The 18,340-nt window shown below is 47.4% G+C and overlaps 1 protein-coding gene across 2 annotated transcripts in view; it reads right to left on the bottom strand.

The window, feature by feature from the left end:
• Positions 1 to 17,880, bottom strand: part of LOC135226611 (nuclear cap-binding protein subunit 2B-like) — a 198,269-nt gene extending 180,389 nt beyond the window's left edge. Inside the window, exon 1 of one of the 2 annotated variants that reach the window (XM_064266319.1) lies at positions 17,525 to 17,880. In XM_064266319.1, coding sequence (XP_064122389.1) covers positions 17,525 to 17,596 — 72 coding nt within the window. In that variant the 5' untranslated portion in view covers positions 17,597 to 17,880. The remainder of the gene's footprint in view (positions 1 to 17,524) is intronic. The other variant, XM_064266318.1, reaches the window with a different exon arrangement.
• Between the last annotated feature and the right edge of the window lie 460 nt (positions 17,881 to 18,340).

Genomic DNA, 18,340 nt, shown 5'->3' on the forward strand with positions numbered 1-18,340 from the left:
AGCGAACACTTTCACAATATTTGTATCGTTCGTCTCCTCCGATACAGCAGCGGGCGCAGGAGATACCTGGGGAGAAGGAACTACCAATTCTACATTAGAAGGAGCTGGAGAGGAAATACAATCACTCCTTTTACTCGAAGAATTTGACTTCTCACTACGAGAAACAGATCTCCTTACACGATCTTTCATCAAGTCTCTCAACATATTTCATAAAGACCTTCCATTCCTTCTCTGATAAATTCTCACATTCAATGCATCTATATCCCAAGTACACACATTCTCCCTACACTTCTTACAAACGGTATGAGGGTCGACCGAAGCCTTCGGCAATCTTACCTTACACCCCTCTTTTACACACACTCTAAACATACTTCCAGAGTCAGACATCTTAAAGAACAATCCAATGCGAAATGCCAAGCTAACGTTTCCGAATACAATACCAAAAATGACAATTTGTCGAAAATTGCATTTTTCCTAACTATACAAACCTGAGGTCCTTTAACAATAGGAAGTAGCTAGCGCAGCTGGAACGGTCGTAAGCTTCGAACAAGGGGAGAACGGTAGTTAACTGCTTGTGCGCGCGAGCGACTGGGAGGTAAACAAATCACTTTTGCTTTTGGCCCATGCAAAATACGCAGAGTGAGGGGTGGCATGAGGAGGGACTATATGTAAAGGACCTCAGGTTTGTATAGTTAGGAAAAATGATATTGTTATGTTACAATAAAGTTTCATACATACTTACCTGGCAGATATATACATAGCTAAGACTCCGTCGTCCCCGACAGAAATTCAAATTTGCGCGCATCGCTACAGGTAGGTCAGGTGATCTACCGGCCTGCCCTGGGTGGCAGGACTAGGAACCATCCCCGTTTTCTATCATATTTTCTCTCTTCCACCTGTCTCCTGCGGGGAGGCTGGGTGGGCCTTTAATTGTATATATCTGCCAGGTAAGTATGTATGAAACTTTATTGTAACATAACAATATCATTTTCATACAATCAACTTACCTGTCAGATATATACATAGCTGATTGGCACCCTTCGGTGGAGGGTAAGAGACAGCTTCTATATGGAATAGACAGGTAAACAACATATGTTGTAGGTATAAATAAAACTTTGGTTCCTACCTGATAGGTGGTAGACTTCGTGGGTGTTTGCCCAGTAGTCTGCATCACCCTCAAAGAAACTTTAGCGAGATATATGATCTATGGCCAAGAGTTTCTTGTGGGTCTGCCGATGGGGTCTTACCCACTTACTCGGCAGAGCCTAAAAGGACTTTGTCAATGGGTGCTGATCCACTTATATGACAATACACCTTATGAAGGAGCACACAACCAATCCCGACCACCTGATCCTAACCATACGTTAGAACTACAGATTGTTAAGAGTTATCCCCGAACTCGTCACAACAATCGTAACTCAAAATCACTACGCACACATACATAATTTTCAAAAATTATACTCAACTAATTGGATATGACAAGAATTTTACTGAACAACATAGACGGCCGCCCGTGCTAGCCTAAGTCCTCTATTGTTAGAAGAGACTCGACCATATCCAAAAAGAAGAAAAGTATAAACATTTAAGGATTGGTGTCTGCTCCCGTACCCAGAAATCGTATCCGCTGATACGAAAGGACCTAGAGACTTCTCATATGTCACACGCACGTCTTTCAAGTAATGAGATGCAAATACTGAGTTGCATCTCCAAAATGTCGTATCTATTAGTTTTAAACGACATATTCTTATGAAACAAGAGAGACGTCGCTATAGCTCTAACTTCATGAGCTTCTATTCTCTAAACGATGCCCGATGAGGAGGTTCGAATCTTTCCGATGACAGATACTTTAGAACTACGTCTAGGTTCCAGTTCGGAGGTACTGGTTCCTTATACTTTGAAGTCTCAAAAGACCTTATGAGATCGTGGAGATCTTCATTATCTGTCCGATCTAATCCTCTGTTCCTGAATACCGCCGAGAGCATACTTCTATATCCCTCTATTGTGGATACGGCTAGATGAGATTTTCCTCTCAGGAATAGCCGGAAATCCGCAATTTCCGCTATAGAGGTAGTGGAGGAGGACAACTTCTGTGGATCTACACCTCCTTCTAAATACCTTCACTTCGACTGGTATACTTTCGTAGTGGAGGTTCTGCGTTCTCTCGCGATCGCGCTTGCTACTTCGCGAGAAAAGCCTCTCGCTCTGACAAGTCTTTCGATAGTCGAAAGGCAGTCAGAGCGAGAGCGGAGAGGTTTGATGGTTGTATGAGAAGATCCGTCCTTCCGGGCGGGTAGGGATCTTGGAAAGTCTACGCTTCACTCTACCACCTCCTTGAACCATTCCTGGGCCGGCCAAAAGGTGGCTATTAACGTCATCCTCGTCTCTTTGACGCCACAAAACTTTTCATTACTAACCCCGGATTTTGAATGGGGGAGAAGCATAAACGTCTCGAGACCAATTAGCAGGAAGGCATCTACCATAAATGCTCTGGGATCTTCCACGACCGAGCAAAACACTGTGAGCCTTTTTTGAAATCAATGTTGCGAAGAACTCCACCTGAGGAGTTACCCCACAGAGACCAGAGATCGAGACACACCTTCACCTCGTGTAAAGTCCATTCTGTATGAAGGACCTGGTTCCTCCTGCTGAGCCTGTCCGCCCTCACATCTTTTTCTCCCTGTAAGAACCTTGTCATCAGGGAGATGTTACTGTGATACGTCCCCAAAGTAATAGGTCTCTCGTGAGCTCGTAAAGGAACGAGGAGTGCGTCCCTCCCTGTTTCCGAATGTAGGCAAGAGGGGTGGTGTTGGGCGTCAACTCGTCCCCGTACTCCTCAAGAAGAAGGTTAGTCAATCCCTTCTAGTTAGACAAACCTTCTCTTCCACTATATTCGTTATCCGAGTTTTCCTCTAAACTCGGGATCTAAAAGCGTCTCCGCTCTCCTTTCCGAACATTCTTCTTCTTGCGGAAACAAACTCCTAACAGGAGAGGGGCTAAGGGAATGATAATCCTTCCTCTTTCCCGTCTAATATTCTTGGAAGGCGTCATAAGCTTCGGCTTACTCTAGAATTTTAGAAGACTCTTCATGCTTACATGACGCTTCCCGTTTGCCAAGCGTCATGGATGACGTCTTTTGCTGACGTCTCGATGACGCTTCGCGCTTGGAAGATGCTCAGCTCTCCAAAGGCGTCCTCCTTGGCGTCATAATATTGGACGGAGCGTCATGTCTATGCTCCGTTTCCAATGACGCTTCGCTTCTAAAAGACGTCTTACTTCTCTCTGGCGTTACGAAAACTCTCGTAAGCACCTGTTCTCTCTCTCGCACTAGACGCTTCTGTAAGACGTTTAGCCGTTCCCGTCTGTATGACGCTTGTCGTTGAACAGGTAAGAGAGGACGAGACTTCTTAATTGGTAAGCGACACGTCCTTCCGACGTTGCGTTCGAGATGACAGTTGCTCTTGAACTGCTATAATGATTCTCTTGACGCTTCTCCCACGTCCAGTGCATGACGTCTTTCGTCATCACTCGGTGGGGAAAAAAAAGGAAAGGGTACTTCCGCGTACACTTCAGGTGACGCTGACGCCCCCTTCGCTTTCTTGCTAGAAGACGGAGAGTCATCTGAGAAACTCTCCGGACTAGAATCCCTGTCAGGCGTCATATGGCGCTTCAGCGGTTTCGACAAGTTCGATTCCCTCCACCCTCGTTTAGGTGAGGGAGAGGGAGAGGACGAGAAACACTCGCGAAGGACGCTTTCTATAGTGCCCTTGAGCCGCCTGCAACGAAGCAGAGCTAGCTTAAGGAACGTCTGACTGTTGGGGATTCCCCACAACCTCCTTAAGGCTTTCGACTTTCCTTCTCCTCTGTGTTCGTGAGCTTGGAAGAGGTCTAGGCTTGGGAGTGTCGCAGGAGCCTGGCACCTACTGGTGCTTGGAGGAGAAATGTTTCATTTTCCCTTTTTTTTTTTTTTTTTTTTGTTTTTTTTTTTTTTTTTTAAAGGGACGAAAGGCGGACCTACCTCTCTTCTCTGGAGCCTTCCTTCTTGCGGGAGGTCTGGAGATCGGACACCTCGAAAGGGCTGCGTAGAAGTGCTAGGTCCTTTCTTGTTCCGATACTAAAGCAGGTTTCTTCTTCCTAGCTGACTGCGTCAGAAGATCCTGCGTCGCCTTCTCAGTTAAAGAGTGAGCCACGTCCTTCACTAACTTAGAAGGGAACAAATAGTTCGAAAGAGGTGCATATAGATGAGCTGCCCTCTGCGCATGCGAGACTGCCTTTGTTAAGAAGGCGCCCTCACTGTCCTTTTCTTCTAAAGACTGCTCCAAATAATGCAGAGACTTCCAAAGATCCATCTTGTACTGCTTTGGTCGATGCACGACAAAAATGCATAACAGGGCTTCAGGTTCGATTCCCTGCCGAATCGTGAGCTTTCTTGGACATCACCCAAGGGACCAATCCAAGAAGTTGAAGACTTCCAATACATGGAAAAGTCCCTTGAGAGATGATCTAGTTCCGAAATACTCCAAGTAATGCGGGCAGAATTAAGACTAGGACGCCTTGAAGCGTCAACTAACGTCGAAAAGTCTGCCTCTGTAGTAGAAGGGAGAGCGATACCCATATCCTCCCCCGTCTTGTACCATATGCCTCTTTTCCCAGCTAACCTTGCTGGAGGCATGCAAAATACTGTCCTGGTTAAGTCTTTCTTCGACTTCATCCAGGCGTCTAAGGCGTGTAATAAAGACCCGCTTCATCGAGATGGTGGGCTTCATCTTCAGAAAAGACGAAGTCTTCTTCACCTTCGCACTCGAAAAGAGCGAGCGCGAGGAGAAGAGGAGCAAGCCGGAGTCAACTCGTCTCCGTATTCCTCCAGAAGCAGGGTAGTCAACACCTTATAGTTGGACAAGCCCTCTCTTCCAAGATCGTCATCATCCGAGTTTCGTTCGAACTCGTGATGAATCCTGGAGTTCTGTTCTCCTTTCAGAACTTTCCTCTTCTGGGGGAGACAAACTCCTGATCGGAGAGGGGCTAAGGGAATGAAAGTCTTTCCTTTTTCCCGTTCTGAACGACTTGGAAGGCGTCACAACCTGCGGCTTCTCTCGCGCTTTAGAAGACGTCATGTATGACGCTTTCCGCTCTCCGAGCGTCATGTATGACGTCTCTTGTTGACGTTTAGATGACGCTTCGCGTTTGGAAGACGCTTCGCTTTCTAAGGGCTTCCTACTCGGCGTCACAATCTTGGACGGAGCGTCACGTCTAAGCTCCTCTTGATTTGACGCTTCACTTCTACAAGACGACTCGAGCAGGGTGCGAGGGACGAGACTTTTAATAGGAAGCGTCACGTCCTTCCGACGGGGCGCTAAAACTCCCACAAGAGATGACAGTTGTTCCTGCACCGCCATAATGATCTTCCTTGACGCTTCTCCTACGTCTAGTGCCTGACGCCTTTCGTCATCACTCGGGGAAGAAGCATGATGGGGTACTTCCTCGTAAGCGTCAGGTGACGTTGACGCCACCTTCGCCTTCTTAATAGCCGACGGGGCCAGGGGCGTACATTACCGAGAAGCGATCCGGGCTAGAATCATAATGTCTTGCTTCATATGAACGACTGCAGCTGGTTTCTCGTAAGTTCGACTACCTTCCACCCTCGGTTTAGGTAGAGGGAGGGAGAGGACGAGGAGACAAAACACGCGAAGGACGCTTTTTCTATAGCGCCCTTTGAGCTGGCGCCATGAAGCAAAGCTAGCTGAAGGGACGTCTGACCGTTTGGGGGGATTCCCTCCGACCTCCTTAAGGCTTTCGACTTTCCTTCTCCTCTGGGCATGTGAGCTTGGAAGAGGTCTAGGCCTGGGAGCGCCGCAGGGACGATCAAACGCCCCTCCACAACACTGATAGGGCTCACTTCTCAACAGTTGTAACTGTTCGTCAGGACAGGCCTATGAGTGTCTGTAATGACGTTTCTTACAACGAATGCCGTGCATTCTTGGACATCAGTCTTGTGGGGTCTTTTACCGCGCACCAAAGACCTTGTCTAGAGCCTCCCATTCGATGCTTTCTCTGAAGGTAGAACTTCAGAGCTCTAACAGGGCAGAGAGACCTCTCTGTTTCTCTGCCTACGAGACTTGACATGCCTTGACTTCGAATGACTTAGGCCAGGGATTCGTAGGATTCTCGTTTTCCGCTAAAACAGGGTCTGAAACGAGCAAATCGCTGAGTCTCCCTTGAATGCTACATCATCCTGCAGAGCATGCAATTCCCTAATTCTCTTTGCCGTAGCTAAAGATAATAGGAATAGGCATTTTCGGGTAATGTCACTAAAATTTCACTATCACTAGCCTTACCTTTCGAGTCCGCCATCTTGGACTTCATGTCTCGAATCGTCGCTTTCAGATTGGCTATTTCCGATGCCGAATCCGAAAAGACACTCTGAGAATGAGATTTATAGGGAGAATCTACAGTAGTAGGGTTAGAAATATTATTGAAAGGCTCAATAGGCCTTGAATTCACACCTTTCAGCCTTCTAACTCTATCCCTCTCTAACTCTTCAAATAAGAAGTCAAAGTCTTCCATTCTTCTGCATTCAAACTCTCGCATTCCTTACGAGTGTTAATAGCAGAAACACTGCACCCCCCTACATTTACGGCATACAGTGTGAGGATCAAACCGAAGCTTTCGGTATCCTCACCCTGCAGCCTACATTCACACCATTCTCACACTCACATTAGAATCAGACATACTGAGAAAAATCCAAAAGAGTTATTCCAAAAAAACAGTCCACAGTAGCGAATGCCAAAACACGATCCAAATACGTCACCAAAAAGTCGAAAAAACGCTGATCAAAGTGTTGAAAAATGAATCCAAGTCAGGAGGTAATAACAACAATGTTGATACCACCGGCGACAGAGAAAAATATGATAGAAAACGGGGATGGTTCCTAGTCCTGCCCACCCAGGGCCCAGGCCGGTAGATCACCTGACCTACCTGTAGCGAGTGGCGCGAAATTTGAATTTCTGTCGGGGACGACGGAGTCTTAAGCTATGTATATATCTGACAGGTAGTGATTGTATGAAAATGCAATTTCGACAAATTGTCATTTGTTCCGATACGTAATACAAACCATCGGTCCTTTAACAATAGGAAGACTCACTTCTTGGTGGGAGGAATCTGAGTCTTTTGATGAAACAGGACTGGTGTTCGTCCATCCCTGGAATGGCCTCCCTGGTCGTAAGAGCGAGGGAGGGATCCAGCCTCTGTCCGATTGATCGGGGTGTGCACCGCAGGATCAATGGTCAGACCTCTGGGCCGAGTACTAAGAGAGAGGCAAGCGTATCTCTTTGTACCAGCAAGCAAGAACTTGTTCCTGTTTGCAAGAGGCAACATAAAGTATGGGTTGTCTCAAGCTGGCATCCACTTCCTCCCCCTTGTTGGAGGAAGTGGTGGATATACGCTCCTATCCCTAGTGAAAGGGATAGGATGGGGCTCTGTTGAGTAGCTCACCTGCATCTTGTCCTAATCCAGCAGGGTGACGACCGTGTCCCTCTAACCACAGGTAGAGGGGAAGAAAAAGATGGGAAGAGGAGCCAGTCACACTCTCATTCAACTCATCCATTCTTACGGTCACCAGGACTCCGATGCTGTTCAGCCTGCGAGGGTCTGGGTTCGCTACACAACGTGTTGAGCAGCCACCAAGGGTCCCAAGGAAAAAGATCCAAGGACCTGTGGGCAATATCCCGAAGGTAGAAGGAAGGGCATGTGGTCTGGTTGGACCAGACCCCTGCCTTCAGTACCTGCGCCACGGAGAAGTTCTTGCGGACAAGGCAGCATCTCCTTCGCATCGAAGGCGGTGAAGTCCATTAGGGAGGGGATTGTGAACGACTCGAACCAATCGTCAGGGACCGAAGGGTTCTGAGTCTTCGCTACGAAGTTCGCGTACGAAATCGAGCGTCACGGATCCCCACCCCTCCCCTGGATGCTTGACTTCGCAGGAGAAGTCATGCAGTTCCTCAGAGGAAAAGAAGGAAATAGTCGCATGACCTATTCCTCTTCTCCTCCTACTTCGGTGATGTCCAGTACCCATACTGGTCTGTCCGTTTGCCACGAAGTCCTCTCGCATCTCCTATCCCACCCATGCAGCGAAGTTCTCGGTAGTGGATAGGAACACCGACACTCCATGGTGGGTGTCAATGGTTATGGGTACTGTGACAAGCTATTAAAACGAAAGTAATGATTGCTGTGTAAACAACCGAACTAAGTCAACAGCGTAGTTCGTAACTGACTCGGGCGCTCTGACAGCTGCCGACTGACTGCGTTCGGTAGGAGGCAAGTTGTCAAAGCAGCTCCGAGTAAGTAACACGTGACTTCGCCTTAAAAGGGTTATGCCGAGAGACCAAACAAATAAATAATGTATTTGTTTGTCACCCCAATGCCGGACAGCGAGGTGATGATTCTCTTAAGGCATGTGCCCAACAGGCGGCAAAGTCAATTGCCTTCTAGAGACCGAGGTCCCTGAAGGCAAAACATCTCATGGTTGTTGAATCTCAGCTAAGGAGAAACAACAACATAGTACCGTTGAAGACGAAGGTAGATATGAATGCAACCTACGTCTTCACAGACGAATCGAGAGAAGGATTCTCAAGATTCATAACCTGTGCTTACAAATGACTGAAAACGCTAACCGCTATTTCCATTGCTGTCCGGTGAGAAGTCGTAGTTGCAATGAAAGCGGGGCGTTCTTCAGTAATGAAAACACAAGGGGAAACCGCCTGAAGAACTGCTTCTCATGGGCTGAACATTTGGAAGTAGAGCTGTCAGGTCGGAGAGTAGGCGATGTCTTCTGACAGATCTCGTAATTCGGGTTGAACAATGAACAATTGTACACCTACGAATACGAGATATTTTGAAGACAAACTCAGATGTCTGCAAATCATTCGCATTATCGCAGTGCGATGCAGCGGGAGACTTGTACAGACTTCTGTTACCGTGCGGTAAACAGAAAGATGAAAGAGTCCAAGAGATATCTCTATTGAAAATTCTCGCCATGTCGAAGGCGATGGACTCTAGCGTCACAGCAGTAAATGGTCCTTCATTATTGCGAGAATCCCCATTAATCAGAGACCTAAGTCCATGATTGTTGGGCAGAGATACGGTTCGGTAGTCAATCAAACCAGGGGAGAGAGAGACATAACTGACCGTGCATCTCGGAGGCCCAGCTGATACTGAGCTGCTGTCAGGCAGTTCAATACGCAGTAGTTGAGCCTGAGCTCTCGCCGACTCGTCATCCTGAGTTGCCATGTAATCCATTATTCCATGAAGGAATGCGTTCGGCTAGAACTAACCGAGCATAAAAGATATGCTCGAGCAATTATATTTAGGCGAAACGAATTTCGGTAAATATAAAAGTTGAAATGGTGTTGTCGTGACAAAACCATAAGTATATAAAATTGAAACTGAAAACTCCTGGGAGGTTGCAGGCAACCCCGAGTTGCAGTTCAATTAGAATACTTCTCTTCTAAGTCGCAATCCGTTAGATAAACTAGGGATATGCGCCTACCCCTCGGACAATTCAACTGCTTAGTAGAATCATGTCGCGAGGTTAATATACGTAGTATATTTGTAGGATTCTGAACAACGATCTCCATCCTAAATTCTTTCCTTCAAGAAAACAAAATAAGGATTGGAGATCGACCACCTTCGATCTCTATCAAAGAGTGAAGGAGAAGTCTTCCTCGAAGGAAAGCTTCAATGGTGAACAGAATACTAAGACGATAGTTCAAGCCAAACTGGATATTCCCGTCCGATCTTCTCTATTCCAGGTTGGTCGCCTACTGTAAGATAGTTTCTTTCATCAGGCAGTTTCTTCCCAATGCTAGAAATTCCAGGAAGGTTCGAGCATAGGCGAGGTTCCCGATTATCATGTAACATCGGGGATTTATCGTCTCGCTCACTTTAGACCGTGGTCTCGCCTAAGTGTTTGGAGATCGTAAAAAAAACTCGAACACTCTGAATGCGCTAGAAATTCCTTAGAATTCTAAGCAGTCTGCGAAACCCCCACCGAATTCGTCAAACGATATCGGCTGTGGTGGTCCTCTCGATTCCCGTTAGAAATCGAGAATGGGGCAGGATCCCTCCTCAACGACGGGGCTTACGTCAGGTAGGACCCGAAGGTCCCCCCGGTAGCGCAGTCCCGAACGTGGGATCCTACAGAGAAATCTCTGTAGGATCCCTCCCCTTTCCCTCGTAGCCGTAAGGAGAGAGGGAATGGGGGGGGAGGAATTGGATACTCGGCTCGCCTTCCCAGTGGAACTAGCAGTTGGAGAAGAATAGGAGCAGCCATCGCCTTGCGGCGATGGTCTCTCAGAGTCTGGGAAAACGTATCGTCAGGAGAAAACGTTTTCCCCCGCGGAGGGTTACGAACTCTCACTGTAGGTAAGGGTCTGCCGCCACTGTGAACGTCGTCTGGGTGGGGCTGATCGACACCTGACGGGGGAGAGCCGATACCGTCCTCCGACTCATTCCAGTCCTCGTCGAGGTCGAAACCTCTCAGGAGGACCGAAGGAGTATTTAAATACGGTGTCCGAAGACACGTAGAAACGCCGCTGTCGCAGTAGAGGAGGTGGAAGTAGCTTGATCGACCGGCCAGAACTGAGCGAGCCTTCTTGTCCGGAGACGAGAGAGACTGGTTCGAGACAGAATCGGCAAGCTCCGATCGCGGCAGACCCCACCGTCGGTTTGGGTTCCCTCTCGGGCCCCAAAACGACTCGAGCAGAGACGTGGGCTCTGCTGCGGGTGGGAGCGGCAATCCTTCCGCAAGGTCATTATGCTGACGAATCAGCTTAATGACTTCTGTAATCTCCTCTGTATCTCGGGAGTAACCGCGTCTTTGCGGGAGTAGGACCGTCCAGTCCTTCCAACAAGAACAGATCCCGAGATACTCCTCCTTCCGAAGGAGGAAAAGCGGCAGACCCCTGACGATCGCCTCCAGCACTTGCACGTATGTCCTGGTCGGTCCTAGAACCGTGCCTGGTCCATAACGGCGTCATAGCGGGATCGCGAGCGGCGCACCTCTCGCGATCACTCATAGGTACCTCGCTCCTCCCGGTGTAGCCCGAGGAGGTTGAAGGTACAGGAGAGGCAGACCTGACGCCCCCCCCTAGCTCGCTGGCAGGACCAGCGTGCTTGGAGGCTGCTGCTGATCGTCAACCCGCGGTGGCGATCGAGCAGCAGGCCTAGCCTTGCCGCTCGCCTGGGGACGAGAGGCTCGGCTGAGAACGTCGACGCTGATCTCTAGCGTCAGGCGAGCTGTTGCTGGTTACCATCTTCGCCCGGTCCCGATGAGAGCGGCGTCAGGTGACCTGCTAGGTTCGCTGTCGCGGTGAGACCGGCGAGCGTCCTCTCGGCGCGTCGAGCCGCTGGTACCCGCGGGGGCGGGGACCCCTTCCTCGCCTCAACTCGTGGCTGGTCAGCGACCGTCACTCAACCCGAGCAGCCAGCTGGTCGCTGCGAGAGCGTCCACTGGCCTGACGAGCGTCGTCTGCACGACTCTCGCCAGTCTTCTGCTCCGCGCTTCGGTCTGACGGCGAGCGAGCTCGGGCGTCAAGACTTTGGCTGGACGGTCTCCCGCGGGAGACCCGTCCACTCGGTACTTCTTGCTAACGAGAAGCCGAGGCGGATCCTGGTTTAGCGGCCGAACCGCTAGAACCAGGCGAGAGGAAGTGCCAGCCGAAGCTGGTACTCCTCTGGTCCCCGTCTTCTTCTCCTTGGTAGAAGAAAAGACGGGCCCTGTTGCCGAGGGAGCAGGAGGACCAGCAGAAGAGCTCCCCGAATCGCCGGAGCGAGACGGGCCCTTAGAAGGTCCCGAAGGAGCCTTCTTAGGGGGGAAAACCCGGGTTACCAGCTGGTCGCTGCCGAAGAGCGGCCGCTGGCCTGGCAAGAGTCACCTGAGCGTCTCTCACCAGCCTTCTGCTCCGTGCCGCGTCTTGGCGCCGAAACTTGGCTGCACGGTCTCCCGAGGGAGAACGTACACTCGGGATCTCTCGCGAACGAGAGGACCGAGCCGGAACCTGGCGTAGCGGCATCGCCGCTAGCACCAGGCGAGGAAGTACCAGAGCTAACCGATACTCCTCTGGTCCCGTCTATCTCTTCCTTGCGGAAGGGGAGACGGGCCCCCGCTCCCGAAGGAGCAGGAGGACCAGCAGAAGGACCCCCCGTCCCACCGAGGTGGGACGGGCCCTTAGAGTTCCCGAAGGGAGACTTCTTAGGGGGGAAGAGCAGCCTTCTTCTTCTTCGGCTTATGGGCCTTAGAAGTTGAAGGGGAAGAGGGCAGCAGCAGACGATGAAGACGAAGATGACAGCTTCTCTTCTCCTCTTCCTCGTCAGCTCACGCAGGACAGTCGTCAGGTCCTCCATCCAGGCCGGAGCCGGGGCTATTGCCGAAGCAACACGGCCCGACTGCACCTGTCCGGAAGGACCTGGGATGGGAAGACACACCGTGGGCAGGACAGCATGGACAGGCACAGGAACCAGGAGCGACAGGAACAGCAACCAGCTCAGGAGCGGCAGGAACAGCGCAGCGGTAGACCCAGAAGGGACAGCCAAGCAACAGCGGGAATCACATCAGCGGCAGGTACGGCAGGCCCAGCGATCGCCTCGTAGAATCATCGGCAGCCAGCGGAACCTGGGTCCTGGCGCCCGGTCCCGGGGCGAGCTGCTGGAACAGCGGAAGTCTGGGGCAGGCAACACGAAGAAAACAGGCGGCGGCGGCAACCCACCTCGGTACGGCTGCGGCCCTAGTAGCGGCAGACGGCGTCATCGACACAGCATGGGGAGTGTAGACCAGGAGGGGGGAGCAGCATAAGCGGCCGTGGTAGTAGTGAGACCGCCCCAGACCTCGCTAGACGCTGCAGCAGCCCGTGGATGCTAGGCACGCCCTGCCTCCGTGGTGGTCCATACCTGTCCAAGGTCGTCTCCCACGGATGTAGCACCTGCGTAACATAGATGATTAGTAAGAGGGGTTCCTCACGCACGGGGGGAAGACATGCCCACCCCGAACGCAAGGAAGACCCCAAATACAAAATACAACGAAAAAGCTGAGCGGGGGGCAGGAAGGAAGACGAAGAATCGGATACCAAGGGAGTCGCGGGAGAGCTTTCCGATGACTTCCTGGCAGACCTTTCGCTTCCCCTACCCCGCACAGCAGTGAAAAGTAATATGAAAATGAAACAGAATACTGCCCTTGCGATTCACTTCATAGAACTTAAAGGGGAAAAGATCAATTCCCGGGTAAGAACGGAAACTTGATCCAATAATATGATGCTATCATAAATATATATGAAAATGAAACAGAATACTGCACTTGCGATTTCATTTTTCACGGATAAAAAAATCGTAAGGATCAATTCCAGGCCCGGGTAAGAACGAAAATTGATCCAAATTAAATTTCATGCAAATAAATAAATGAAAATGAAAAGAATATTGCAATTGCAAATCCACTTTCATTGCATTCTATTATACAAAATTAAAAGGCTCGTGCCGAGCGCAAACACACTCTCGGTAACGAACGACAGGGCAAACATATAATGAAAAGAGTACTTACATTTTTCAATTACACACTTTCGCCCACAATACATGACTCGGTGCGAGCGCGCCCGCCCATCGGCACCGAGGCATAATTCAAGGGTTCAATTCATGAAAAGAGAGGAAATCGCCGCATCTACGGCGATAACTCCATGTTGGTTCATAATTAAGTAATGAAAATGAAAACAGTGTACTTACAGTTTCATTTTCAAGTCAAACAAACCATTAGTAGAAAACACAATATAAACAAAGCATACGACGATGAAGCGGGCAGAGAGCGATGACGAACACGTCCTTCACACCCGCGGCCGAAAGCAAAAGTGATTTGTTTACCTCCCAGTCGCGCGGCGCGCGACTGTGGACAAGCAGTTAACTACCGTTCTCCCCTTGTTCGAAGCTTACGACCGTTCCAGCTGCCGCTAGCTACTTCCTATTGTTAAAGGACGATGGTTTGTATTACGTATCGGAACAATCCAAGATCAGTCAGCAACGAGAATGAAAATTCTAGCAGGGAACCACCAACAATGTTGACCGGGTTCGGCTGGCAGAGAAAATCTGGCCCAATTGGGAAACGGTTCCTAGCGCTAGCGCCACGGTAACGGGGTGGTGGTTGCCTGAACTACTAATAGGTTACTAGCGATTGCCGCGAGTTTTGAAAATTTCTGCCAGGTGGAACAGAGAATATAGCTATATATATACCTGCCAGGTAAGTGTCATAATTAAATAAACAAAAATTAAGGGAATAAAAGCTTTGCACCTCATAAACCGTGTAACTTATGTGCTGACCGGAACTGTGTTTGTGGAGTGAGCGCTTAGGAACCAGGAACAGCAACGTGGTTCAAGTGCAATTAGGAGTGAATAAGACCAAAATGTGTATAATTACAATTAAATAAGCACTTTGGAGTTTCAGTTGTGATGGCAGTAAGGATAAAACCACCGCATTAAATGTTAAAACTTGGAGGTTCAGTTCAAACCATGACCCGGGAATAAGAAGCTTCATACTTTCACTAATATAGGCAACAAAATGTTGTTTTACTGTGGTGATTACAACTGCAATCTTGAGTAAGATCAATAATCGTTACATACATACTCTAACATTGTTCAAATGAGTCCTGGGAAGGGTGGGAAAGATGTTGGATCCTTGCCGGTTACGAATGGCACCTCAGTCGATGGACACCATATTGGGTTTAAAAACTACCTTGCAAACATATTTTACGAAGACCTCATATGCCTATTTTAGTTCGTATGCCGCTTTCATATATCACATTATGTTGACGAAACTTCAATCTTTTGAATGGTATGCTTAACGATGTAATTGTATTCGGTATATCTATATTACTATTCCGCCGCGGCCTAGACTATGGCAGTTGCGGTTTTTCTATACAGTTTTACCTCCTGAACAAGAATTTCAAGTAATATTTAAGGGAAACAACCAACTGGACTAGCGGATCCAGTTTCCACCGTGTGTGAAGCCACCCACCGAAAAAGTACTTTAACACGTCCGACACCAGAGATAGGCATCAGTCACGAGTTGTTGGTGGTGAGAGCTGGAGCTCGAGACCTCTACTCTCCTTTTGAACTAAGTATTTTCTCCAAAGTTAGAAATTAAGGTCATATTTTAAGATTAAACAGAGGTTAATGAAAAGTCTGGCTCCACGCAGTGCACGCTACCTCCATGGCGCTTTCAAAATTCTTACTTACAACTATGAATATTTCGAAGATTGACACCATCTCCAAGTTTGCGGAGTCGCTAGTGTCAATAAACTTCCCATTCCATGTGCTAAATCTGCACACCACCTGTACCCATAGACGCTGGGGCACTTTCTTCACAAAAATTGTAAACAATGATTTCCACCCATGGCTTATCCAAGGGAACTACGATTTTTGGTAGAAGAAGAGTGCACTAAATAATTTTTTAAATAAATAGTTAAACGGCAGTATAAGGTCATGAAGTGCATAAATTTTTTACATATTCATGATTATTAATTTGAAAATATTTGTTGTTGAAAAAGTAAATAGATTCCTGACTCAAATATCAACAGTTTTGCTGTGAATGGCACCTACGGCGTTCTTCGGTGGGGGGAGAGGGTAGGTGGAGCTTTTTACGCGTGTTCGTATCCATTTCTGGATAATGGAGTTTTTGTCTCTTGGTACAAGGACAAGTGTCGTTATTCTTTACGATTACTGATTCACAATACATATAAATTACTGCACGGGTGTAATACACTATAGCAAAAAATCTCGTTCTGATACAAGTGTTCGTTACAGAAATATTGCCAAAAAACATGCTTGCACTGTCTCTGAAACCCATAGTAGGTATGGTGCTTAGTTGTCAATCAAGTTTTTTGTAAACAAGTATTTTTTACAAGCTAGCTATTGTATACATTTGTATTTTTCTCAATCAAAACATATGCTCCTCAATGCTAACTTTCCACTTTTAACGGCTTTCTGGTCATTGCAATTTCGGCCCCATTAATTTCTTATGGTGCGAAAACAGACAGAGGCCCAGAAAGCGAAAGCGATTGTGTCACACTACGGCGGTAATCCGGCAGTAAAACATCTTCATATATCCAAAAAGTAAATAATAGAGATATATGCGCATTACAATTATAACAATTACATGAATAGCTGATAACAATGCATGAATAACTGGTAAGCTGTTCTGCAAGAAAGTTGAGTATAGCAATTCATTTACAATAGGTGTGAATAGGTACGAAAGTCAAGATGTCGTGACATCATAATACAGGACTTAAAAGAACGTTCTAATTCCAAAAAATAATTACTTAAATTTGAGTCAGGATCGAGTTACTTTTTCAATAATGAATATTTTCAAATGAATCATCATAAATATGTAAAATATTGATATTTTACTATTTATTTAAATAATTATCTAGTGCACGCTTCGTCGTCGTCTTCTACCAAAACAGTAGTTTCCTTAAAAACATCGTGGCAAGGGAACGTGTTCCGATTGTTGTGATGAAAGTGCCCCAGCGTCTATGGGTACAAGTGGTGTGCAGATTTATCACAGGAAATGGGAAGTTTGTTGACACAAGCGACTCCGCAAACATCGAGATGGCGTCAATCTTCTAAGTTATTTAAGCGTTCTCACCAACAAGAAGTCGCGACTGATGAACATCTTCGGTGTCAGGACGCGTTATAAGTACTTTTTCGGAGGGTGGCCATCCGTGACCGTCGGTGTGTTGGGCCAGTCCATGCGGTTGTTTACCCTATTTTACAGAGCCCACATGCTTAATTTAGTTCGTATGGGGCTTTCATATATCACATTATGTTGACGAAACTTCAATCTTTTGAATGGTATGCTTAAAGTTGTAACTGTATTCTTGTTTCACCGATTAAATGTCGAGTGAATAAGACCCGGCCAGCGTGATGACGATGGATCGTCCGTGATTGTTTACCCTATATCACATTATGTTGACGAAACTTCAATCTTTTGAATGTTATGCTTAAAGATGTAACTTTAGGTATTCGTGTTTCACCAATTAAATATCAAGCGAATAAGGCTGATCCAGACGATGACGATGGATCCACTGCGGTGTTTCCCCCTACAGCACTGGCAGGAATGGCTGTGGTACTCAAGAAGCCTAGATGTTTAGGCATGGAGTAGGCCTACTACTGCTTAGCTATCCTGTGATTTAGGCCTACGTATTCTAGACAGGGTTAGAATGCTGCCTACCTATAGCCTAGTAGGCCTAGGCTGTAGGTAGGCAGGTCTAGCCTAAGTGTATCGGTAGCCTGCCACATCCACCAATATTTAGCCTACCAAAATAACATAAAAGAGAAAATATAAAATAAAACCTTCAATGGGTTCCTCGTTGTTGCTGTACCCAAGGCTATTATCAATAAAGGCATTTCCCTCGAAATGGGCCTAAGCTAGTCTACAGGCTAGGCCTACGAGACTCATACGAACTTGCCCTTTAAAATGACCATATAATTCTCTCACCTTGAAGTGCTGGTCCCTGTAGTTACTCAGCTCAATGCTCTGAGTAACATTCATTGTCGCCTCCTGATGCATTTAGATATATTACATTCAACAGTACTCGAAGTAATGGCAGTAGTTTCGAGAAACTACTTCAGCGTGCGGCGTTTCCTCCTCCTCTTCCAGCCTACCTGGCGTAGGCGGCGCTTTCCTCGAGTAATTCTACCCTTAAATTAATTGTAAACGAGTTAATCTTCCGTCAACAATACCCTCCAGTAGCAATAAATGTTTCACTGCAAGCACGAGGTAATTCAAGTAAACAAACGCGTCAACATAGGTGGACGTTCAGCCGATCGCTTCTCTGATCTGGTTCCTCTTCCTAAGCGTTGAACCAGTGTTGCCAACCATCTTAGAGCTCCTTACCCTACCTAGGCACTGAAATGATCCTACTTTCACTGTCATTACCCTACGCCTGGCCTTAAGATATAAATATTAGTAAATTTGTTGTCCATTGGGTACTTTTTATTTATCATTTACGCTTCTAAATCCGTACATTGAAACTTGATGTAGGTCAATATGGCCAGTCATCTTTTCATTTTTACACTTTTCCCCCATTTCCCCCATTACCTTTCATTGCTGATTTAGTCACCAAAATGGCATTCAATAATTCTGGTCCCATTTTCTTTTTGTTTGTTTTATATCAGTTTAAAAAAAATTCCCGTTTCAGCGTTTGAATTGGGAAGAGTAAACGTTAATTTGGCTTAAACAAATGAATTCTTAAATACAGGCACATCTTTATTAGGTTTCGTTTTCAGGTCTTTCGCTTCCATCTCATCAAAT

This window comes from Macrobrachium nipponense, chromosome 14, assembly GCF_015104395.2.
Source record: "Macrobrachium nipponense isolate FS-2020 chromosome 14, ASM1510439v2, whole genome shotgun sequence".
In the NCBI taxonomy this organism is placed as follows: domain Eukaryota; kingdom Metazoa; phylum Arthropoda; class Malacostraca; order Decapoda; family Palaemonidae; genus Macrobrachium; species Macrobrachium nipponense.